The 27102-nt window shown below is 38.4% G+C and overlaps 1 protein-coding gene across 6 annotated transcripts in view; it reads left to right on the top strand.

The window, feature by feature from the left end:
* LOC137281670 (sodium/hydrogen exchanger 1-like) overlaps positions 1 to 27102 on the top strand; it is a 105646-nt gene that overhangs the window by 65908 nt on the left and 12636 nt on the right. For all 6 annotated transcript variants that reach the window (XR_010956753.1, XM_067813063.1, XM_067813062.1 and 3 more), the window contains exons 10-20: positions 2827 to 2897; positions 8731 to 8842; positions 10683 to 10860; positions 11901 to 12019; positions 13376 to 13458; positions 14238 to 14372; positions 15669 to 15758; positions 17322 to 17387; positions 21704 to 21810; positions 23904 to 23963; positions 24707 to 24810. Coding sequence is in view for 5 of the 6 variants with exons in the window: in XM_067813063.1 (XP_067669164.1) it covers positions 2827 to 2897; positions 8731 to 8842; positions 10683 to 10860; positions 11901 to 12019; positions 13376 to 13458; positions 14238 to 14372; positions 15669 to 15758; positions 17322 to 17387; positions 21704 to 21810; positions 23904 to 23963; positions 24707 to 24810 (1125 nt within the window). In the remaining variant the exon portion in view is untranslated. The remainder of the gene's footprint in view (positions 1 to 2826; positions 2898 to 8730; positions 8843 to 10682; positions 10861 to 11900; positions 12020 to 13375; positions 13459 to 14237; positions 14373 to 15668; positions 15759 to 17321; positions 17388 to 21703; positions 21811 to 23903; positions 23964 to 24706; positions 24811 to 27102) is intronic.

Below are 27102 nucleotides of genomic sequence, written 5' to 3'. Positions count from 1 at the left end.
CAGTTAAGTCACAACTCGGGAGCATATTTGAGTAAATTTGCCAAATAGATTATTTTGACAGAGTCTTTCTTAAGCTGTTTCTGTACTAGAGATGTATATTGTGGTATGAAATGATACATAGTAGTTTTAATGCAGTACAGTATGTATAACAATGTGTTACTTCTATTTATTAGATTTATATTATTTCCCTCTTTGCAGTTAAATCACAGTCTGAATCATTTGTTTTGTAATCTCAGACATTGGGGGAGAAACATATAACATATTCTGTTATGTACAGCCAACCAGAAAATACTAGACAATCTACATTTACTGATTTTCAAACAGGTACCTATATTTTCCATGTCTTTACATCTATATTACAATCCAGCAATAAATAGCATTAGCACTGATGTAGGATACAAGAAAAGGTATCACATTCTGTCGAGGGAAATACGGCGTTTTATCAGTCCCGAGTAAGGTTGTATTCCCCGAGCTGGAGGTGAGTGGAATACAACCTTATGATGTGACAACGCATTTATCTAGCTGAATGTTTTCACTAAATCAAAACAAAACAACATGCATCGAATGGATTTGTGTTAGAACATTTTGCTTCGATTTCTTCTTCTGATGTTGTGGCAAAACGTTTCATTGCTGCCATGTTGACACCAGTTGATCGTTTGACCTCAAGGCACCGCACGTTACTAAAGGCTTGTCAATGCACGCTTTTTTCACTTCGTGTCATCACCGAGGTGAGGCTGATATGACTTTCGTAGCGGGATTACACGACTTTTACACTCCCGCTCGCGGATCGCGATGGATGTACATGGTAGTCGCGTGTACCAATCAAAACTCGACATTCTTACATGAGGCTACATAATGACATGTGTCAACCAGGTCAGTGAGCCCAACCACCTGATCTAGTTAGTCGCATTTTACGACAAGCCTGTGTTGCTGAAGACCAATTCTAAAGTCTTTGCCTGAAACACCAATTTAAGAAGAAATATTTCTTTATCAAATCGACCTGTCGGAACATATGTTATACACTTTCTACAGATTCTTGTACTTTGGATGGGTTGAGTGCCATCTGGTTTTGGAACCCACACCCTCAGAGTCCAGCACCAAATCGCGGGCACACAAATTCATCCACCTAACCTGCTCAGCCACCGCAGAAGTCATGGTGGTTACAACATAAGGCAGCTGACGCTGATGTTGTGCAGTGTCTAATTTACTTTTCAGAAGAAGTGGGCCCTTGGCCCATGGTTAATTTAAATAGTGGGACATTTCCCACTGTAGGTTGGTCATCAGAAAAGACAAGGGAGACAATGTATTCACTCTACAATATTAATAAATTTGTCATGCAAATAGCTGTTCAGTTGTATCAATTGGAGTGTTAATTTAAACTGAATTGCTGCCTTTTCTTTACCATGAAGCATATGTTTCACTGCCAATTTCAATTGTCCCTTCAACCATTCAACTTGGACAGTAAGTTAATGGTCAGCACTATCAGCACGTCTCTTGAGCGTGGTAATACAGAAAGTATCAGTTCCATCAGTGAAAACATTTTCAGACAAAGTGCACAAGTGATTTTGTTTTTATACTCATTATAAAGGAATCCACGGCTACAAACCTTGCCATTTCACTTGGAACAAACAGGTGGATGTGTTGTTCTCAGTTTTAACATCAGTTGGCGTATCATTGGCATTTGATAGTTTCATCTCAGATATTAAACTAAAACTGTCATCACTTGACTTTGAAACGGTTTTGGCATTTTCGCTGTCATTTTTTGTTCTGAAAAACGTAGCAGCAAAACACTTTTCAGCTACATTTTTTTGCGATAACTGCACTCTTTCTTTTCAAACGAACTTACTGCCTTTTGATACAGACCTGGGAAATACACTGGTAGGGGACGTACTCTTAATGCAAAGCGAGAAAGCTTGACTTGAATAAGCTCCATATTATGAGCTCCATGCATTGATTTAGGCACCACATTAGATGTGGGGAAATCGTGTACAGCACTGCGGGGAATCATCCCCCATATCTCCAGGGTATATGTTCTGGTGTGTCTCCACTAAACCCTGGATGCATCTACATCTCCATCGGAATATTTTATTACCTCCCTTTGCTGGATCCGCATTCTCACAGTAGCCAATCATCAAGACCTCCGTTATAGCTGAGCTTGCCAGTGTCAACAAAGGTAGTGGTTGCAAACTACTAAAGTTTACTGACAGTGCACCTCAGATTTGGAGGAAATCATACAGATAAATTTATAGGTCCGACAATTTTAAAAAATATATGCAAGAACTCCCTCTACCTTTTTCAGAAAACCTCTACATGGTTTGTGTTACCAAGTTTAATCGGTTAGATAATTGAAAAACCGAAAGTGAGTTGTGATTGGTTCGCTCAATTTCCCAGCGTATAGTCACCTGATTGGATAAAAAACCAGCCAAGGGAGGTAATAAGTTTATAGGGCTAAGCCATAGATGTATCCAGGGTATAGTGGAGACTTATCAGAACGTATACCCTGGAGATATTGAGGATGTGCGGGGAATATGAATGCAGATATAACGTCCGGAATTGTGAAAATATGTTGTAAATATTAAAGAGTTTGTATTCACATGATTGATATGAGTAAAATTATTTTTCTAGTATGCCAATCAGACCCACAAGGTTAACGGGACAGTGTGTCATTTTTAAGTATCATGTGAATATGGCGCAAGGGCACAGTCTAAATTACATTCTGGTTGTGGGATCAAGGATCTGTACTTCACGAAGAAAGTAGAATCCCAAATTTTACATGTGTTACATGTGACCACTTTCTAACTGGCATTGTGTCGTGCTTACCTGCAGATGGTGTGACGGTTGTCCTGTACCAGGTGTTTCAGACCTACAATAATCTACCAACCATTGGTGCTGACCAGGTGAGTGTTGTCATTAGTGCTGGTATTGCCATACAACCTGCGATACAATTTATCACAACACTAAACTTTAGTGCTGACCATATGTTGCCATAAAGTTGCGATAGGATACAAATCGATGATTCAATGTATCAAATATTTGATTACACCTCTGATAATAATGTGTGCATTTATATTGTGCCAAACTCCATTCATGAGGTGATTTCTCATAATGCTGACAGTCAAGACAGGCATATTATTACCCCGGAAAACCCAAGCTGCCTGTTAGCCACTAGAGGGTTATAGTCACATGACTTATCTAACCTGGTACCCATTTTCTGCTGGGTGAACAGAGTCAGTTTTCAAGAAACTCACTTGTCTAGGGTGATACCAAATGTATCACATGTACTTTGTGGTGGGGCTAATCTGAAGTCCTAGAAACTCTCAGGAATCAAGCTTGCAAACAGTCATGCATCCAAGAGTGTTGCTTAAGTTAAACCGATTTGTGCACAGGACCACACACCACCACACTAATTATTTTGTGAAGTCTGCAGGTTAAATATGTGGTCTAGTCTCGTGTAGCCTTTCTCCATGGCTGTACCGAATGCTGAGTCCATGGATGGTTAGTATTCCTATCCCTTAAGGAGTCTAGAGAAGCAGACAGCAAGGATGCCAGTCTGTTTATATATTTTTAGAAATTATAATTTAAACTATAAATTACTTCAATTCTGAATCTCATGCTATCATTATTTGTTTGACCTTAGAATCTCAAGGCCATATAGTTACACCAAATTATACCATCGATTCACCTGTTCCACAGCTAACCTGAAAGATTTTTGTTGTAAAATGTTTTCAAATTGGGGACCACCTTTCATGTGTATAATATTGGTGCATTGAATAGCTATATTTTGATAGTATTTTTTCATTTGATATAGTTGCTCAAGAATTATGACAATTTATGGCACTTGATCAACCCAGACCAAATGTGTTGACCCAACAACTTAATAATCATTTAATGGTTTATTTCCAGTTTGGGTAATGGCTTCTGTGTTGATAGGAAAGGTTGGCAAAGTTTGATACGGAGATTGTAATTTTGACAAGAAAAATTGTAATTTTCTCCTAAAACTTACCACTTCATATATATTCAACAAATAACTTTAAAACTATTTGATGGGTTGTTTGGTGAAAAAGGGACCATAAACATGTTAGTTTGGTCAAAATGTCACAGTTCATTTGGGAAGGAAATGAGATTTTCCACAAGTGCATGTCAGTAGTTTTATTGGTAAAAACTTTATTGCTATAAAAAAATCTTCTGTTATGTTTATCCATAATAAGAAATAAACAATGAAACTGAGTCTGTCCTCAATCTCTTAGACCACACACTGTGTACACAGTCTTGTGACTTGTCGTGAAAGGTCACCAAATCACCTGTCATGGTTGACAAAATGATTTTGCTGATTGCATTTAAGCGGGGGAAAAATAGTTATGTTTATCAATGCAAGTGTCAGTTAAAAAGCAACCATCTATCAAAACATTTCTCTAGACAAACAGTATTGTAAAATCTTCTGGCGATAGTGAAGACAGCCATGACTGGCCCCTTCCGTCTGCTGATAAGGGTGAGTAAGTCAGTGAGTGAGTTTAGTTTTACGCAATATTCCAGCGATATCACGGCGGGGGACACCAGAAAATGGGCTTCACACATTGTGCCCATGTGTGGAATCAAACCCGGATCTTCAGCGTGATGAGCGAACGCTTTAAAAAACTAGACTACCCCACTGCCCGTGCTGATAAGGAAAAGTTAGTATCGGAAATGGAATTGGGGATAAAATGTTCCTGCTGATATTTTGATGGTGAAACCTGATTAATTCACTTTGCAGCACCTTGTGCAGATAGTGAAAAATATAAAATCATACCCTGATCATAAATATTGTATCTTTTTCAAGATCATCATCGAGATCATACGTAAACTAGTTATAATTAGTTTGTGATAATCTTGTTGTAATACAGTCCGCTGACAGCTCACTCACTCACTCATTCACTCACTCACTCACTCACTTACCCACTCACTCACTCACTCACTCACTCACTCCCATGAAGATCTGGGGTAGAATAGGACTTCAGCAACCCACTGTCTGGTCCAGACTCGATTATTTACAGACTACCACCATATAATGAGATTATTGCTGAGTGCTGTATAAAGCTAAACTCACTCACTCACTCACTCAACATTTTCATCTCAAGTCTGTAAATAATTATCGGGTTTGTCAATTTTGGTTTGTTTGCAGTGATTTGAAGCAATTATAGAGCCATACAAATGCAAATTCCAGATAAAGGTCTGTGAAAAATGTGAGATTAAGCAGGATAGGAACATTTCCTAACTGATCTTGTGGTTGTGGACAATATTCCAAGACAACATTAAAACAGCAAGAACCAGATCTCAATCACATGTTTGTCTGGTTCAAACTTGATTATGTAAAGGTTACTGTGACAGGATGCAACACTGCAGAGTGTAGCATTGCAGTATCGACAGCAAAGAAACAATTTTGTAGTTGGAAAATGTTGTATTTTGCAACCTTCATCCATTCTGGGTAAACATTTTAGGTTTGTGGGAACACATTCAGTGTTTCAGCATTGTAAAATCCTGGAGCTACTATTTGTGGGACCTGTGAAGACATGTGTAAGAATAGGTGATCTGTTTGAACTTGTCTTCCCCTGACTAATCTGCTAGGTGCGCTGATCTGGAGGGTCCAAACTTAAACTGACAGCGCATGCCGTATGCGCGATGTGAGCCGTACGTGTTACCATTAAACTTAGAGACAGTTAACCAGTATAGCCTTCACCTTCATCGGTAACATTCACGCTGGTGCATGGACAGAATATCTTTTCCCTTTTACAATGATATATCAAGTGTTATGTCCTAAAATATTTATTCCATGATTCTGCGATACACCTGGGATAGGCATGACTGCTTACTTTGCGAGTATGAATTGCGCAATGGCAGTTTTAAGCTTGGCGGTGAAGTCAGCTGATCATTTTCAGGTCATGTTTTGTTGTTTTGTTGACGTTTTGCAGTCGTTTTTTTAAGTCTGCCACTAGATGATATCACACATTTAAAACTGCAGTGTAATTTCAATGTACAGTCAAGCCGCGTTAATCCGAACACTTCTGTTTTTCATCAAAAACGTTCGGATAGTGAAACGTACGGACTACTGAAGCAAACACCACCTCAGGAGAGTTACTTCCCTTTGACATACTGAGACAAGAACCTACGAACGTATACATGTATCAAATGACTTTATTACAGTTTGTAGACATAACAACTTGAATATTAACATAACAATCAATCAATGGAATGTCTGAACAGATTATTTATAGTATTACACGTACCAATCACTCACTTCTGTTGAAAGAAATCTCCAATAACAGTCTGCTTCCCCTTGATAAACTTGTTTCGAAATTGATATGGCTGCATTCATGGAATTTACAACGGCAGGGAGCTGATGCGGTGTGCAAAATGTGAAACACTGAAAGTCTTTTCATGTAAATTTCATCGGGTGGTTCATGATGGGATTAAGATTTTGGACAACACAGATATTTTGCAGGTACAGAGGAAAGTGAGAAACAATGGTCAAGTAATTCTAAAATAACAGTAGCACACGAATTATGTCAATCATCGCCTACATGTAGCCAACTTTCAAATGCCATAAACATGGGCATAACTAAAATCTACTTTTTTTTATCTCTGTAACGGTTCGTGATCTATGAAATATAAATTCACTATGGAGGCAAATAATGCAGAAAGATATTGCAGATTTCTACAATGACTGCATTTTAATTATCATCAATTAAGGGCATAAATTAACATATTTTGTTTTTCTTAAGTTTTAATAAAGTAAATAATATTAAAATATCAATTTATTAAATATACTATTTCAGACACAGAAGAAGCAAAACTACCTTTAGGTTAAGTACATATTCGAAGGCACTTTCCAAATTCTATTTTCATTACACAACTAAACAATACATATCTCTAATATAATAAATGGTACTCTTTAAGTGTTGTCAGCATCAAATGTTTACATTTTCCTGCAGTGTCTACATACATCTTGTCTTCACAATGATCAGATTATTATAATAATCATGAAAACGATCATATTTTATTTTTAGAACTTGCTCTTATGTTTTGTTGCATTAAATTGATTTTTCAAATTTTAACACAAATATATCAATAAAGTCAATATCTTTTCCCACTTATCATTGTATCTACACTGTACAATGTTGTAATTCCATCTGATTCTTTGTACTTTTATATTACATTACACATTCATGACTTTATTCAGTCATTGTACATTGTACTGTTAAATTTGTAATAATATATATAAATGCATAAACATATCTTCATATAATAATTGTGGGGTTAAATTCGATTTTATATTATCTAAGACATACATTTGATAATAAACACATTTTCTGTGTTAATCCCTAACCAACAGACATAACCTAAAATTTTCTTTAAGAACTGTTGATTGAAAATCAGAAAGTTAGAAAGTTAAAGTTAGATAGTAAATTGTCTGTCATGGGAAATATTTTGTCAACTTAATGTTACCAAAACAAAAAACATATGAAATATATTTCTGTCATGCACATCCGCTTGGGCGGTCAGAATTGTATGATGTTCGTTGAGAGAAATCTCTGTAAATGACTATTTATATTAAGAGCTTTAAATAGTGTTAAACTTTTGTAAGAAATGAGCCAATAAATTCACATAGATAACTCACAATACTGACTAGTGAACATATTTTTCAAGGTGGAAATATTTCATTTCAAGCTATGATGACTGTTGTTTCTGATGCAACCGACTTGGATAACAGGTGCATGACACTTGTATATGTAAACATAAAAATATACAGTAGTGTCAGAATTTAAGAACAAATGGATTCAGATGTGTGAGAAACTGCTGCTCAAAACGCAATATACATGTCTCTAAGTAACTGTTTCATTCTATACAGAATTTCTTCAGTTGTCAGGGATGTGTCATAATCATAAATTCTTGATAAAGAACTTCTAGGGGATGCTAGTTCGCCCGAGGTGTAGCACTGATTTTTTTACATTTAATCGGTGGTTGTGTAGGAACTATTTGTAAGATTTTATTGTGGCAACAGTCAAATTACCGTTGGGAACAACAGAAGGGTTGATAACATATAAAAAAGAATTTTCATTACTTTGCTCTGTCTCGTGTTCTGTCGTAGGAAATGTTGTGACAATATACCGACTTTTCATGGCGTTTTCCCTGTTATCTTCTATCGCGTCAGTTCGTACTGCATTTAGAAATGAAACAAAGAATGCCTTTCTAACCTAAAAATCAAAGCAAAACATGCGTCAGTTAATGGCTTTTCGTTGTAAACAATAATTTTTTAAGTTAAGGTGAACACGGCAAGGCAGAAGCTGGGTTCTGTCTTGACATGTAGCAAGCTGTCGCAGCACACATTGACTCGGGAACCAGACCGGATGCGAGAAGTTGGACCGTCGCTTATATCATTTTAATAGGAGAGTTATCGCCCCTCGCAACAAAAAGATCACCCATTGGTCTTCAGTAACCCATGTTTGTCGTAAGATCAGGTGGTCAGGCTCATTGACTTTGTTGACACATCATCATATCCCAATTCTATATATAGATGTTCATGCTGTTGATCACTGGATTGTCTGGTCTAGACTTGATGATTTACAGATAACAACCACATAGCTGGAATATTGCCTAGTGTGGCATTAACAACAAATTTATCTACCTACTATTTGTTTCTTCTGTATTGGGCTGTGATGTTGTACCTGAGTAATGGTGAGGTGATGCCTGTTTCAGATTGTGCTGGGTATTGTCAAGTTCTTTGTGGTGTGTTTCGGTGGCCTGTTGCTGGGTGTGTTAGCTGGGGTCTTGTCAGCCGTCATCACCAAGTTCACAGTACATGTTAAAGGTAATATATCTATGAAATCGATACAACAAGGTCACAATATAATATGTGTCATGGTTCTTAATTCACAATATTGTACCTGTTATGTTACACATACATGTCAACTCAACATGTGGTGAGGGGTGTCAACAACAAGTACATAAATAGAGAATACTAATCTATGTCCCATGTAATAAAAAAATTATGATACGCGTGACTGGTTTGGTATCTAACTCACTCTCGCTCATTCACAAATTTCATAAATGTGGGGTTACATGGGACATAGTTTCGTGTTTTATTTATTACTCACCCAACATTAGCAAAATAATATCAAGAAAAGTACTTCTTTTCCTAAGAATTCAACGAGTGTTGTGACTCTCAGCTTTCCGCAAGTCAAGCAAGGTCTAATACTATTGTGACAGGTATTTGCATTGTGATGTCATAAGTTTGACGTCATATATATGTAATCAAGTGATGTTATTACTCAATGTGTAATAACTTTGTAAATTTATTCAACAGTGATATCTTCAACAGATGTGTAATATTTGAGTTTACCAAGCGTCATTTTGTATTGAAACAGATAAAACATAGAACAGTATGAAACGCCAAAACATTTAAGCAAGACCACATGGCTGGTTACATGTAAACCCTGACCAGCCCTGACCATAACTTACCTGCCCACCAAAAAAATACTTATTTTCAAAGTATAATTAAATTAAAACTTATAAAATATTATAAAGAACTCACACCAGTGCAAGAAAAGAATTAACTGTCTACTTCAGATTTGTGAGTAAATCGATAATGATTCATAATCCCAAAATAAGATGGATATCTTCTGATAGATGTCTAAGTTTTTACCCAACCGTCGAACGGGTGAATTTGAGAATCTGGCAGTCTGTGTTGAAAATAACCCATCCTGGGCGGTCAGACACACTCACAATACACAGTGGCATTGGTGTATTGTTTGACTGTTCATGGATATTCAAATAGTGATAACACTGGTGGAACTTTTTGTTATTTATTATAAGTACAGTTCACTATGACTGAGACTGGAAGAAATTGCAACAAATCAAAAGAAAATCAGTGGTATAGTTTTTCCTCTTCTCTGGTGTGGACCTAAAGAAATCAGCACTAATATAGTACTGTAATTTGTCAGCCCCAAGTCTTCGCTACATGTCATTAAGAATTTATAAGTGGGAATTAGTGAGTGAGTGAATTGAGTTTGGGGCTGCTTTTATGCTGCAATATTCTAGCAATATCACAGTGGGACACACCAGAAGTGGACTTCACCCATTGTACCCATGTGGGGAATCAAGCTGGAGACATCATGTAAATAAAAATGCTTCGAGGACAAGGCTTCTCCACCACTTCTCTAACTGCAAGTTAAAGATATCTCAGTTATTGTTAAAATGTTTAATAATTTCTTCACTTGTTTTATGGTCTTTGTAGGGTCCAAAACTGAGAAGAAATTTTAAGTCTCTTTTTTTCATTTTCTGATTTTAAAACAATTCAGGAAACTAAGAACCTTTAAGAAAAGTTATTTTGCATGAAATGACAATTTCAGAATCATGGATAAATCCTTGAAATGCTTACTCTGCCACCTAAAGCCTCCATTTTAAACCACCAATCATTTTGAAAACAGATTTCTTAAACCAACCATTTCCAAATATTTCTTACATGTTGAATATAATTATAATTTGGTAGATCAATATGATTATTTTGTTCTTTACAGTAGTTAATGGATTGGCAAGTTTGAATCTTGTGTATTCCTTCAAATAAATGTAATGAGTCTGCCAATGAATGAATGAATGAATGAATGAATGTTCCTCCAGCGAAGCCAACATACAGACTGTTTGTATTGCAGTTGTGCAGCCGCTAGTAATCTACAGTATGGCATATCTCGGCTTCCTCCTGGCGGAGATGTTTGAGTTCTCCGGCATCATCAGCATCATCGGCTGTGGCCTCGTCCAGGTCCAATACGCCTTCCACAACATCAGCGACAAGTCCAGAACCACTGTCAAATACTTCACCAAGGTCCTCAGGTGAATGTCATAATTTTATTCCGACAATGTTATTATTAATTCTAATTCAACATGGTATATAACATGAGTTCTGATTGGTCAGTGCTATAAATTTCCGAACCTGTTATCAGCATATATAAGTCAGTATGCACATAACAAACGTGTTGAAGTTTGAAAAGGGACTACTTTGTCTGGCGATTGTGTAAGTTGAAGGATTGATATGATTAACCTTTGACATTGAGGAACTTTGACCTGGTCTAAATAATTACTTTCTTTCATGAAAATAGAGTTGAATTAGAATTGGGATAGTTGTACCGTGTTTGACGAATTGTGAACGTATACCAGAGGTTATATTGCCGCAAATTTAGTTATGATTTTATAGGAAGCTAATACATAATAATAATAATACCTTGAAGTGGGCGTTTATACATCTCATTCGCAAAATGGTACTGGTATATAATGTTGGGGCGACTTGTGCCAGAAGTAAGATCTATTTCCGCCCATCCCAATGCAATGATATAGCTGAGAGTTACTTCCCTTTGATGGTTAGTCCTACATTTTGACCTACCTTGTGTGCCTGAAAATCATTGATTGGGCTGTTGAAAACCCTCAAAATGCCTTGAATTTTATGGCATATATCTGTATGAACCCTGAGGCTATTGGGATATTCATTTTGATCTCTATTTGTCCTCGTCCAATTATCTGTTACTTCTAATGAATTAGTTACAATTACCTGTTGTCGTTAATGTTAGTCTGCTGCTTGTCACTACATACTACGCATATATAATTTTAGTTGTAATCACCTGTTTGTAGTCACATACTCCCTTTCTGTTTAATATCAGTGTAAGAATCTACGTTGAAATGCTGCTCTATGCATTGACAAGAAGTTAGCCATAAATTCAATTGTTTATTATTCAGTTACGGATTTATCCAAGGCCAATGAAACAACAAGAACAGAGCAATAATCAAACAATATACAATCCGAAAAAATTGCCTGTCTGTCCCAAACATAACATGTTGAGATTGCCTAATGAGCACTCTTTTGATCTGTTCCTGTGCAGTACCACCATGGAGATTGTGATCTTCCTGTTCCTGGGCCTGGCCCTGATCAGAGAGCACTACTGGCATACAGGCTTTGTGCTGTGGACCATTCTCCTCTGCTTCGTCTATAGGTTTATCAGTAAGTCACTCATTGTCAACCATAAGATCTGGGCTATCAACCCATGCTTATCTTCCCTATGAAGATCAGGAGTTCTATAAGGTACCTCAGCTACCCATGCTTGTTTCCCCTATGAAGATCAGTTCTACTAGGTATCCTCAGCTACTCATGTTTGTCTCCCCTGTGAAGATCAGGAGTTTTATTAGATACCATCGGCTACCCATGCTTGTCTTGCTTGTGGACATCAGGCCTTCTATTAGGTACCTTCAGCTACCCATGTTTGTCTCGCCTGTGAAGATCAGGCCTTCTATAAGGTACCTTCAGCTACCCATGTTTGTCTCGCCTGTGAAGATCAGGCCTTGTATTAGGTACCTCCCATGTGAAGATCAGGAGTTTTATTATGTACCTAATGCCACCCATGCTTGTCTCACCTGTGAAGATCAGGCCTTCTATTAGGTACCTTCAGCTACCCATGCTTGTCTCGACTGTGAAGATAAGAACTTCTATTAGGTACCTTCAGCTACCCATGCTTGTCTCACCTGTGAAGATCAGGCACCTTCACCTACCCATGCTCACCTCCCCTGTGAAGATCAGGAGTTCTATTAGGTCCCATCAGCTACCCATGCTTGTCTTCCCTGTAAAGATCAAGCTACCCATGTTTGTCTCTTCTTTAAAGATAAGGCCTTCTATTAGGAACTTTCAGCTACCCATGTTTGTCTCGCCTGTGAAGATCAAGCTAACCATGCTTGTCTCTCGTCTGAAGATAAGGCCTTCTGTGAGGTACCTTCAGCTACATGTTTGTCTCGCCTGTGAAGTTGAGGAGTTCTAGTAGGTTCCTTCAGCTACCCATGCTTATCTCACCAGCGAAGAGCGAGCTACCCATGCTTGTCTCCTGTGAACATCAGGCCTTATATTAGGTCCCTTCAGCTACCCATGCTTGTCTGCCTGTGTGAATATCCTAAACCTATGGTCATCTCCCTGTAAAGAAGCCTGTAATTGAATTTCAGTAATCAATACCTATCCCCCAGTGAAGGTCCGGTTTTGAGCTGGTAACCCATATTAGTCTCTCCATGGCGTTCTTGGTTAGATCTTCCATAACTTATGTTTGTCTCCCTTCAAAGATCTTGATTGGTTTTAGTCTTAAATAACCCCTGCTTATCTCCCTCTGTGAATATCTGGATTAGAATTGGCGTTCATAAACCTATGCTACCTTTGAAGAAGCCCATCAGAAATGAACTCCTCTCCATGTAAGATCTAGATCTTCAGTAACTCATGGTTGTTGCTGGAGGAGACCGACAGTGTAGAATGAAGGACATCCCATTATGTGTCAGCAGAAGGACCTTGATGTATTGATTACATGGATATTTTGCTTTTCAGTAACATTCTTCTTGTCCTTCTTGATCAATAAACTGGACAAGTTCCGAGTAAGAAAGATTGGATATGACGAGCAGTTCATGATAGTGAGTATATTCATGACAATCAAGTATTAGCATTTAGTTAAACCTACATGATTTTTTGTTCTCTCCCAAAGTGCTAATTTCTTAAAACTAACTTATTTTCACATTATAAGTGTTAGAATGCCTGTAACTAACTGCTTAATTCACTTAAAATTTTGTGACTCATTTTCAAGTGGGAAAGGGGTGGTGGGGTAGCCTAGTGGTTAAAGCATTTGCTCATCACGCCGAAGACACAGGTTTGATTCCCCACATGGGTACAGTGTGTGAAGCCCATTAATGGTGTCCCTGTGGTCGTATTTCTTAAATATTGCTAAAAATGGCATAAAACTAAACTCAGTTGGTAAGGGCTGTTGTGTAGTGCTGTATGTGTCATCTGTTTGGTTTGATTGACTACTGCTTGTACAGCTTGACCTGATCAAGTAAACACTAATGCATTGCATGACTGTGTCACATCACATCTGGTTGGGCCTCTTACTGTGAAGGGGTGCACCTTGTCGGTTGATTGTCAAAATGTCCAAAAAGCTGAGGCAAGACTGACGTTTGACATCTCAGTGTCGAGAAATTGTCAGCAATGCCCTAACTTTCTTTAAAAGTGGTTCAATGTTTCTGATATGTGCATGTTTCACATGAATGTACATGAATAAGATTCTCTGCTCCCCTATTTAATGAAGACAACTGGACCTGTCAGTTGTGCCACTTGACATCCTGGGTCATGCATATGTAGAGTAGCTCAGGTCACGCTGAACAAGCTGTAATATTGTTGAAAATGACTATGGTTGCAGGCCTATGGAGGACTCAGAGGGGCTGTGTGCTTCTCCCTGGTGATGCTGCTGGATGAAAACTCGCTTCCTCCAAACATGAAGAATATGTTCGTCACAACCACGTTAATTGTCATCATGTTTACTGTGTTTGTTCAGGTAAAACATCTCATCATCTTGTAGATGTAGGACATTGAGGTAGCTTTGCTTGGACTTAAATTGTCTCAGTTTGAATAAAGTTTTCCCATTTTCTTAGAATTTACAAGACTAAGAAAATTCAAAATATCCAATTTTGATCAGAATCATAATGTTTGTAATTAGTTGTACATGTTTTCATGTGGTTTGAATGCAAGTTTCAATATATGAAAGATTGTACCCTTCTATTGATAACCTTTTTCTTCTTAAGTCTCTACTGAGTCTTTTTATGTTCCACTTCCTGTTTTCTGTTCCTGCTTGCAATCCTCAGACATTCAGTGCTAGAAGTGCAAAGATCTGCTAAAACACAAAATAGTCTTCTCTTTTTCAGTGTTTCTTTCTTTATGTCATCTCCACAACCTTCACCCATCAGGCATCTTATTTACCATAAATCTTTCCCCTTACATTTTCATTTAAATTGTCTTCTAGACCTTTTGCTTGGGTGTCTCCTCCTGCTAGGTCTTCCTCTTCAGGAACTTCTACTTCTTGCCAGTCTTTCCTTCCTTCTGGATCTTCTACTTCTTGCCAGTCTTTCCTTCCTTCTGGACCTTCTACTTCTCGCCAGTCTTTCCTTCCTTCTGGACTTTCTACTTCTTGATAGTCTTTCCTTCCTTCTGGGTCTACTATTATTCCCCAGCCTTTACTTCCTTCTGGATCTTCTACTTCTCGTCAGTCTTTCCTTCCTTCTGGACCTTCTACTTCTCGCCAGTCTTTCTTTCCTTCTGGATCTTCTACTTTTTGCCAGTCTTTCCTTCCTTCTGGATCTTCTACTTCTCCCCAGCCATTCTTCCTGGTCTTTTTGTCCTTAGGGTTTCTACGTTTGGAGTTTTCCTGCTAGGCATTCTCTGAGGTGTTTCTATCCTGGGTCTTTGCTTCTTGGTCTTCCACTCCTGGGCCTTCTACATCTTGGTCATCTCCTTGATCAAGGGGCCAGCCATAGGGTAGAATAGTGTTTAAAGTTCATCACACCACAGGCCAGACGTTGATTCCAGGTGCAATGTGTGGAGCGTATTTCAGGTGACCCCAGATGAATATGTAGGAATATTGCTGAAAGTGGCATATGTCCAAGTCAGTCAGTCACCTTGATCTTCTCTTTGACCTTCTCCAAGATCATCTTCTGGGTCTTGTACTCCTTACTTCTTCTTCTCCTTCAAATTGTCCATGTCCAGTTCTACATTGCATCTCAGGCTCCATTTTCCCTGTCTACTGACATCTTCCACATTATGTGTGTAATGTGCTGATCCTGATGTGCTTGCGCAGGGCATCAGCATGAAGCCTCTGGTAGAAGTGTTCAAGGTGAAACTTGCTCCGGAGAAGCAGCTCAGCATGTATCGGGAGCTCAGCAACCATGTAAGTGGATCTAAATACTATTAGTCCCACTATCTCAGGGTGATTCTGCAGAAAGTCTGCAGTCTCAGGGCTATTCTGCAGAAAGTCATGCTCTTGCAGGGATATTCTGCAGAAAGAGATGCTCTTGCAGGGATATTCTGCAGAAACTCATGCTCTGTTAGGAATATTCTGTAGAAAGAGATGCTCTCTCGGATATTCTGCAGAAAGTCATGCTCTCTTAGAAACATTTTGCAGAAAGTGACGATCTCAGGGATATTTTGCAGAAAATCCTACTGAATAAAAATCGAACTTTAATTAGTGGAAAGTCATTCTGGAGAAGAGATATTATGAAGGAAATCTCTCCCACGATCTCCCACAGACCACAAAATCGCCAGATGACAGTTTAATCGTAGTCGCTATGAATTCTATCCACAAACTATGCCAACACAATTACACTAGAAAGTCTACGAAATATTAGCATATGGATATATAGACAGAAACATAAATTTTCATCAATTAAACACATTTTCCCATTTCAGTTACCGGTAAGGTATGATATGGCAAAGTAAGTTGTATGGTAACAACTGTTGTTCATTTACCTCCTGTTCATCAATTTAATAACACATTTAAAGTGGGATCACTGCAAGTAGCAAACATAATTATAGCAAAATTGTAGGTCAGAAGTCTGAAATTTTCATCAGTTTAATAAAGTCTCAATGTGAAGATTTCCACGCTTTTTGTTGACTTTAAAATGTGGATTTTCCAATTGCTCACAGTTTAAGTATTTAGTTGATTACTAATTTTAAGTTCAAACTACTAATTTTGATCGTTGAAGATACTATTGGAAAAACTTCAGAGTTGGCATCTCAGAATCATAATTCTAACAGACAACAGGTAGAATTCTGACAAATGATAATTACACATCAGTGACACGGAACCTGTAACTGAAATGAAACCACAATTGTTTCATTATCCCTTTTACAGTGGAAGCTATCTAAACCGTGGCTCATCGGGACTGAAGAAATAATTCGGTTTAGACAATGTACCGGATTGTAGGGCTGGTGATAAATGTAAAAGCCACGCACGGGACTGAGATTTTATACCAGATTTGACAGATGCCTGTTTCAACAGCTTCCACTGTACAAGAAAATATATTTCAATCGATCTAAATAATTTACCCAGGTCCTTGTCGTCACAGAATGGTGAAAACTGGGTCTGACATTAGTCTTTCATCCTAATGTTTCATCAGCTTTTTGATGGGGAATGCCTCATTTGCTGAACCTCGGATTACAAGGTTTATGGGTCACACATGTTATGGCCGCCACATATATTTTACACACTGAAGTATCCACAACAGACATATGAGTAAACATTTGCGTTTTGACTACAAGAAGTTCATCATACCGGCATCTAAATGCCTTTTTGACTAGTACCACACCTCAACACAGCGAATCTTCTCATTATTTTGCTGGTTGATATTTTATTGGCTATCATAAACAAATATTATACTGATTTTAGAACAGACGTTGGGTGTGGGTAATTATTGTGACCCTCCTTAACAAGTTTCCTCAACTGATGTTCCAGATAATTGATCACCTGATGGCAGGGGTGGAAGACATCATCGGATTCAACGGAAAGTATTCATTCAAGGTGAAAATGCATTGTTTGTTTTCTTGTAAGATTAGCTGATACACCCGTGAAGGTCCCGGGGTAGAATAGGCCTTCAGCAACGCATGCTTGACACAAAGGGCGACTATGCTTGTTGTAAGAGACAACTAACGGGATCATATGGTCAGGCTCGCTGACTTGGTCGACACATGTTATCGGTCCCAATTGTGCAGATCGATGCTCATGTTGTTGGTCACTTGATTGTCTGGTCCAGACTGGATTATTTACAGAGCGCCGCCATATAGCTGGAATATTGCTGAAAGCGGCGTAAAACTTAACTCACTCCAGGGGTTCAAAAATCCCATCGCCCGACGCCCGGGACAAGGCAGATTTCATTTCGGGCGTATAAATAATGATATCTTACTTGCCCGTGGGCTACCTGATAATTACTGCAATGCTTACGGTTCCAACAGGTAAATGTGAGACGATACGAGAGCAAAATGAGGGAACTTTCGCAATGATAATAAACTAGAGTTATCTTTCTTTGCTATTTATCCCTCCCCGATCGGGGCCTCGCAGTAAAGCTATTGGAAACCGAAGCGAGCATTTTTATAAATAACTGACCAATCACTGACAAGAGAGCCGGCAGGCACGTTTGAGTGAACTGTCAGACCGCGGCTGAATAGCAGACGACTGCCTCCTCATGTTTTATGAAAAAAGAACATGTCACAGAAACTGATGGACAGTTTTTTACAATCGGACACAGGGGTGAAAAGGAAAGCCTTGGGTGATGACACCGAAGCCGAGGTTTGCACCAAACAATCTAAAGATAAAAAGTACGACGAGAAACGGTGTAGACAGTTTCAGAAGTCTTGGTGTTCAAAATGGCCGTGGTTACTTTACAACGAAGAAAAAGACATTATGACTTGTGAATATTGTGCGCGATTTCCGTCTGTATCCACGAGACATGGGGTAAAGAACACTTTTGTCAGTGGGTGTTCAAAATTCAGAGTAGAATATCTGAAAATCCATGACAGTTCAGCCGTTCATGCCGAGTGTTTGTCATATTATATTCATAGCGGTGAAACCGGTGATTTGGAGGTTGGGGCAAGCTGCGATAAAGTAGAGAGAGACGGGAAACTTTTGAAGTGTTTTAAAAACATGGACAAGAAGAATTACGATCAAATTGAGAAACTGTTTGTGACAGCATTTCTCATTGCCAGCAAAGGAAAACCACTAAGTGATTTTGCAATGCACTTAGACTTGCTTGACAGGGTTGGTGTGGACATAGGGCGTAATTACAGAAACATTGATGGTGCGAGCAAGTTTATTCAAGCAATTTCACATAGTTTGAAAAAAGACTTCCAATCAGATATTAATGAAGCAAACTATGTATCCATTCTTAGTGATGGGAGTACTGACTCGGCAATTCTTGAACAGGAAACTGTGTTTATTCGTTATGTAAGCCATGGTGTTCCAGTTTCATTCCATGCTGCAGTTGTAACTCTAGATCATGCTACTGCTGATGGGGTGTTGGATGGAATAAAAACTGCTCTTGAAATGAATGATATTAGTTATGAAAAGCTTGTATCACATGACTGTGAGGGGCCCAAACTAGTGTCTGCAAACTTTGATGGTGCATCTGTTATGATGGGTAACCGTTCTGGAGTTGCAGGAAAGATCACACGAGAAGCTCCTTATGTTGTACCTGTTCATTGTGTAGCACACAAGCTGGAATTGTCAGTGTTGGATGCAGTAAAGGGCCTGTTGCCATTGAAAAATTTTGAAGAGGTATTGAAACAGATATTTAAATTCTACCATAATAGCCCCAAAATGAGAAGAGAACTTAAAACTATTTCTCAGATCTTTGAAACAGATTTGGTTCATTTGAGTGATGTGAAAAATGTGAGATGGTTGGCTAGCAAAGAGAGAGCTGTAAGGGCTCTGAGGACAAGTCTTCATTCAGTGATACAACACTTTGAAACTGTTGCTACTGGGCGAACTGAACAGAGCTCTAAAGCAAAGGGCTGGCTTGCAAAAATAAAAACTGTGACTTTCATTAAGACTTTGTTTATTCTGTTGGATGTGCTCCCTTTACTCACTGAAGTATCTCTTGTGTTCCAAAAGGAGGACCTTCTTGTCACTACAGTGTCCCAGGAAATTGAAGGTGTTATGTTGAAACTTACCCAACTAAAGGTACAGGTAAAACCTGAAAGCCTTCATGGATCTCTACTCACCCCAAGATGGTACTTTTGATGGTGTAATTCAACTGATTGGACAATCAAAACATGTAAACTTCAAACAGGACATGTTCTTCAATTCACTCATTGATGGAATTGTGAGATATATTGACAAAAGGTTTGAATGTTTCAGTCAAGCTCCACTGAAATACTTCAAAGTACTAGACTACACAGAGTGGCCCACTGATAGGTGCAGTCTTTCAGTGTATGGGTGTGAGGAGATAGATGCCTTACTTGAACATTACCATCCACTATTCACAGATGAGGAGAAGACAAGAATCAAAGAAGAGTTCACCACTCTTAAAGGATACTTAAAGAACTGTAAAAAAACAGTGTATGATTGCTACTCAAACCTGCTGTTTAGTAGACCCCAGTGTTTCAAGGTTTTCTTGAAAATTGTTGAACTTATGTTTACAATCAGCCCCTGCACTGCAATTTGTGAGAGGCTGTTCTCATCTATGAATCTTGTCAAATCCTCTCACAGATCAGTTCTCAGTCAAGATAACCTCAACAATATCCTGACAATTATGACACATGGGCCCAAGTCCCTCAAAGACTTCGACCCCAGGTCAGCAATCAAAGAGTGGACGACAGGCTGTAAAGGTACAAGACATGTCAAGGGGCATGGTCTTCACGAGCAAGCAGGCATATCTTTGCCATATCCACACTGTTTCAAGTCCGCCACCAGTCCAGAGATGCATAAAGCCTTAGAGTAATCATACTGGTATTGATTTAAATTACGTTTCAACAATATGAGAGTCAGAGACTGTTCTCTATAAAAACAGTGCCAATTATTACCTGTAAAGAGAGAAAAAAGACGTCCAAACAGTAAACAATAACATCAAATACCATGTTGATTTATTCTTTCACAATATCATCACAATTATGTCATAAAAATCAGGGAAAGTGGAAAATTAGTCAGGGCAAGTTACTTTCTTGAAGTCACTTGCCCTGTGGCAAGTGGCTTTTAAAAAAATTTTTGAACCCCTGTCACTCACTCATTTGTTGATTAGGTAGAGTTCATACTGACGGGCGGATTAGTAGTACTAATTCCAAACTTCTGTTCTTGTAGTCCTGGGCCAAGATTTTTGAAGCCCTCTTAGCGCTAAGATAGTAGTAAGTTACTGTTATTGTATGGCACATGCGACTATCTTAGCGCTAAGAGAGCTTCGAAAATCTAGGCCCTGCCATGGCACCTTGTATGGTGATCTACCTTGCGTTGTATAGCCTGTTTTTATGTTGCATTGTCATCTCTGTTTTCAGTGTTTCCGCTTGTGCTGTTTTGAGTTATAATTCCTGCACTGAAAAAAATATGTTATCTAAAGACATGTGTATAGGTTACAAGTGAGATTAAATTGGCTCTATGATATCTGTCATCAAAAGTCACATTCCTTCCTGAATTCTCAGATTACAGGATAAAGGGTGACTGAGCTTCGTTTTACACCCCTTTTATCAATATTCCAGCAATAACATGTTGGGGGACACCAAAAATGGGCTTCACACATAGCTACATGTGTGGTGCCAGTAAATATGCTGAAGGAATAAAATAAGGTATCACATAAAAGCACAAGTGTTCCTGTATGTTTTTTCTAGGTTTCTTCACAAGTTGTGTAATACAAAGCTTATGAAGAAACCTGGAAACAAATAAAGGAACACTGGTACTTTTATGTGATCCCTTATTTTTTCCCCTCAGTATGGTGTGGAACCAGCAATATATGTGTTACTAGCAACATGTGTCACCCCAGCAACTTGCTTCTACCAGCAACATGTGCAATTTGAAATCACGATCAGAGTATGACAGACCTAAAAAAATACAACATAAGTTGTAACAGTGTATGAAATAAGGTCCGTCAGACAACCCAATATGGACCAGATTTCTGACGGACAGTTTAAATTTACAGCTAACCAGTCTGACAGTTCTTGCAAATTTTAGATGTTCCATAAATCCGAGGGAATTTTTGGGGTCTGGTGTGGTTAAATCCACTTTGGGCTGGTAAAATTTTGAAGTCGGGTTGGGTTTAGGGCATATTTCCTACACTGGTTGTAGATAATACGCACATGTACATATACGAGGTTTCAAGAGTGAAAATTGTGATAAATGCTTCTATGTTTTTTCAGGAAAAATTAGAAAATTTCGATAGTCGTTACATCCGGCCATGTCTCCAGATAGAGCCCCAGAGGAACGACACAGAGCTGAAGGCTTTCTACAACAAGATTGTCTTAAAGTGGGTGAACTCTTCATAATGGACACTCCCGTAGGGCCTACCCTTAGCTTAGGCTATATAATACCTATGTAACAAAATTAGACAGATTCTGTTTCAATATGGATTTGGCTATGGTTGGCTAAGCCTAGAAATTGGAACTGTGGAATATTTTGTGTATTTATTCAAATCTAAGGCTAGGTGGTAATTTAAACATTCTTGGTTCTTATCAATTACTGTAATCTCCCAAATGTGTATTTTGCAAGGAGTTCAAAACTTTGTTAAAATGTTGAAAGATATCTGTGTTCTGATATCCCTATGCACTTAAGAATTGCTATGTCAAGGTTTAGGTGCGGTCGTTTTAGTACAGCTGTCGAAAGTGGCAATATAATGGAATTGAATAGAAATATATAACAAAGTTCACTAGAGAACCATTTACTTATCATTCTGTCGTAATTCTTTTGCAAAGCAGTAATGATGCTGTCATACTATTCCAGGACACAGAGCTGCGAAGTTGTTTACCTACTTAACACGATGTCAATCTGATTGTATTATGGGCGAGAGCCTGTTTACTGAAAAAAGTCTGTCTGTTTGTCTGTCTGTCTGCTTGTCTGTCTGGCAAGTGAAACGACAGTTTGAAGGCCATGTACAGTTTAAGTTGTGTCTTGGTACAATGAAGCAAATGATGGCTCATTTCCAAGGTCTGGCTATCAGTTGTATGGTAACAACAGTTACTGTAAGATCTTGGCCCCATTCCACAAATCGATCATAGTGCTAAGATGATCCTAACTGCCACACTTTACCTTAGACTTATGAGTGTCATACACTATGATGATCCTAACTGCCACACTTTACCATAGACTTATGAGTGTCATAGCGCGAAGATGATCCTAACTGCCACACTTTACCTTAGACTTAGGAGTGTCATAGCGCGAAGATGATCCTAACTGCCACACTTTACCTTAGACTTAGGAGTGTCATAACACTAAGATGATCCTAACTGCCACACTTTACCTTAGACTTAGGAGTGTCATAGCGCTAAGATCATCCTAACTGCCATACTTTACCATAGACTTAGGAGTGTCATAGCGCTAAGATCATCCTAACTCCCATGCTTTACCATAGACTTAGGAGTGTCATAGCACTACAGTCACTTTTAGGAACGGACCCTGGTGCTCTTTGACTTGAAAAGATGGACACTGATAGGCACAATTCACCAAAACGAGACTAGTCAGTAAGTTTTCCAGATTTGCCTGACTCCAGGAAAAAAGGACTTGTGAAGATCTAGGTTAGATTTGATCTTTAGCAACCCCTGCTTGTTGTAAATAGCAACTAACTGGATCGGATGTCCAGGTTTACTGGCTGTTCACATGTTATCGTATCCCAATGGCATAGATCGAAGCTTATGCAGTTGATCACTGGATTGTCTGGTCCAGACTCGATTGTTTACAGACCTCCACCGTATAGCTGGAATATTGCTGAATGTGGTGTTAAACAACAAAGCAACCAAGCAATCAGATAAAAAATTTCCAAGCAAGAGGGAAAATATCATTTATATGTATTTGGCCTTTGGCAAGTTTGATAATAGCCTTGAAACCTTGATACATAGGATATACATCATGTACTTAAAAACTAAGTCGTTTTTCATTTTAATTGAATGAATCTTGTCCATGAATAATAAAAGAAATGAAAACATAAACAAATTTATTTTGTATAAAAACAAGAGAGTAAGGACATAACACATGATAAAAATGAAACGGAAATAGAACTTACAATATTCTTGATAATGTCCTCTGCTAGTTTCAGATGCATGATATCAAAAGCACATCCATCTATTCTTTGATGCGGCAGGGCAAGTTCAAAATCAGATGAAGCTTACTAGCTCTTTTTAACAATGAGGCAAATTTTGGTATTTGAACACACACTGACCAATACATCAATGCACCACCACCCATTCTGAGATGATACAAGGTGATACACATACATGCATAAATTCAGACTTAACCCTGTGTCAATTAATTTTTTTATCCTGTGGCCTTTTTTATATGGAACTTTCTATTTGGGTGAGAATTTTTCCTGGGAGAATATAAAAACAAATGTTTACATTTTTGTTTCAGGGAGCATTTCAAGTATTTGAGGATGTGTGGAGTCAAGTCGGTACCTGGAGAGGCAAATATGTAAGAAACTATTTCTTAGTGATACCTCAATATATTGTGGATGTAATAAAATTAAGTACTGGTAATTAAGATTGGCGCTGGTAAGATACGTCTGAAGTAAGGAGGACAGGTAATATACCTGTGATAGGATGAGGACAGGTGAAATGAGTGTGATAGGAGCACAGGTAACATACATGTTGTAGGATGGGGACAGGTAAGATGAGTGTGATAGGAGGACAAGTAATATACGTGTGATAGGATTAGGGCATGTAAGATGTCTGTGATAGGATGATGACAGGTAAGACACAAGCAATAGGATTAGGACAGGTAAGATGCCTGTGATAGAATGAGGACAGGTAATATACATGTGATAGGATGAGGACAGGTAAGATATGTATGATAGGATGAGGACAGGTAAGATACCTGTGATAGAATTAGGACAGGTAAGATATGTGTGATAGAATGAGGACAGGTAAGACACCTGTGATAGAATGAGGACAGGTAAGATGCCTGTGATAGAATTAGGACAGGTAAAGATATGTGTGATAGAATGAGGACAGTTAAGATATGTGTGGTAGAATGACGACAGGTAAAGATGCCTGTGATAGAATGACGACAGATAAGATATGTGTGATAGAATGAGGACAGGTAAGATATGTGTGATAGAATAAGGACAGGTAAGATATGTGTGATAGGATGAGAACCGGTAGGATGAGTGATTGGAGTGGGACAGGTAAGTTAAGTGTATTTGCTGTCTGTTTCAGTCCGCACATCGACACCAGTATGTATCTGCCAGGTGCTGGACAGAAGGCTGGAATTGGGGAAGAAGATGATGATTCTGTCAAGATGCCAGTAGCTACAGAGCCAGGTAAACTGACAACATTCACTTGTAGTCAGCATAGCTACGTAGTGTCTTGATGTATGAGCATGACGTGTATCAACAGCTGCTTGTATACACTTTGATGTTGTCGTGTACTTGAATCTGTGATGTACGACTTCCACTTGTATACACTACGATGCTGTCGTAGACTTGAGTCTGTGATGTACAAGTTTCTCTTGTATACACTACGATTTTGTTGTGTACTTGTGTCTGTGATGTACAACATTCACTTGCATACACTACGATTCTGTCGTGTACTTGAGTCTGTGATGTACGACTTTCACTTGCATACACTACGATTCTGTCGTGTACTTGAGTCTGTGATGTACGACTTTCTCTTGTACACACTACCATGCTGTCATGTATCCCAAAACGAGCTGAATTCGATGTTCTGGTGAATTTGACAAGTGCATTGCTAGCGCTATATCGGGCAAGTGTGAGCGAGATTGGAGTGCAAAAACAGTTTCATCGGTAGGGCGGATGCTCAGTTCCTGTCATGAGACATATTGACAATTTAAATCCAGAAGTTAAGTTATGTAAAGAGCAAATAAACATCGATAATATTTACCCAAGATCGCTAATACCACTTCAGATGCAGAATCAGTTGCCTGTTTAACAAAAAATGGCGAGGGAAATCCAGCAAGATCAGTCGTCTGCTGTTGATAGGTTATGTATTAAACAGGAAGCCACGTGATCAAAACACTCCATGGCTGTAAAAGTAGGACTCATCGCCGAAAACACGTACAAAATACCTGGATGACGCAAGCTGCTACAAATTGGCTGATACTATGTCATCAACACTATTCTTGTAGGGAACACGTTATTTTTGTGTGAAATAAGCAAAAACAAAACTTTAAATGATATTTAAGATAAGAGTTACGGTTTTGTCTTACATCGTCGAAAACCCCGAACACGGGGATATTTGAGTGTGTGATGTGTGACTTTCACTTGCATACCTTACGACGCTGTTGTGTACTTGAGTCTGTGATGTACGACTTTCACTTGCATGCATTATGATGTTGCTGTGTACTTGAGTCTGTGATGTACTTGAGTCTGTGATGTACTTGAGTCTGTGATGTACTTGAGTCTGTGATGTACTTGAATCTGTGATGTACTTGAGTCTGTACTTGAGTCTGTGATGTACTTGAGTCTGTGATGAAGTACTTGAGTGTATGATGTACGACTTTCGCTTGCATACACCATGTTGCTGTTGTGTACTTGAGTCCGGTATAATGCATCACCCAAGGCTGTTTCCAGATCTCAAGACCGTTGAACGAACCTTATCCCACAATGACTCCATAAAAACCCTTGATTAATTTTTAAGATTCAAGTTTTTTATTACAGTATTAAAGGCTTTCAGTCCAGAGTACATGTCTTGTCTCACAAACCTCCTTTCACAGCAGGTTTACGTAAGAGTGAAGGAATACAAATGGTACAATGGAATGGAATTTCAAATGGCTTTAAGCTACATGGGAAATATTATACACGCTTTAGTCGCTCTATCAGAGCGTTACCCATTTAGTGCATTATTAAGTGTAGATAATAGTGTTTGGAATTGATTTTAATCTCTTAATTGATGATTGGTTCATTACAACTGATCAATCATCGTAAATAATGGTCAGTTTGATTTATGAAATTGTCCTGGTTGTGTTTGTTAATGCACAAAACTTAAAAAGCATGTAGTTCTTTTTTTGCAAAATGCACACAATGCATTTGCAAATGCAGCATCTTTAAAGGGTGACTAGTATGTTAGGAACATAAATTTTCTGGAATCTACGATGAATTCAACCCTGACTTGGAACAAGCTGGTAGTGAAATTTAACAGACAAAACCAACCTTGTGGAAAATATTGTCAGAACAAACAAGCGTTCCAAAATTGTTTGTGTTCAATTATGAGAAAACATGAGCAACTGCTGGTCATTTGGTCACTACGACCAATCTTCGATTATTTCAGTTAATCGGAACTCCACTCTTAAGTAATCTAATACAGTGAAAACTATCTAAACCAGCACGAAATAGAATACCGGTTTAGACAGGGTGGCGGATTAGACAGTGACCTCCATTTTCTAATATGGCTGCCATTTACACCAGTCAGTCTCTTTATCTGTATTTTTATTCTTGCTTGACAACAGTATAAGAAGCTATACCAGAATGCTGCTTCATAATAAATAAAGAAGTTATTATCGTTAAAGTATCATATTTTTTTTATCTCTTTTTAATATCTTTGATCTGAGTGTATTGGATTATAGGGCCATGACTGGACAGCTCGTGCCAGCTTAG

The sequence above is a fragment of the Haliotis asinina genome, chromosome 4, assembly GCF_037392515.1.
Source record: "Haliotis asinina isolate JCU_RB_2024 chromosome 4, JCU_Hal_asi_v2, whole genome shotgun sequence".
NCBI lineage: Eukaryota > Metazoa > Mollusca > Gastropoda > Lepetellida > Haliotidae > Haliotis > Haliotis asinina.
Note: the sequence above shows the minus strand (reverse complement) of the source record. Positions and strands in the feature narration are given on the sequence as shown.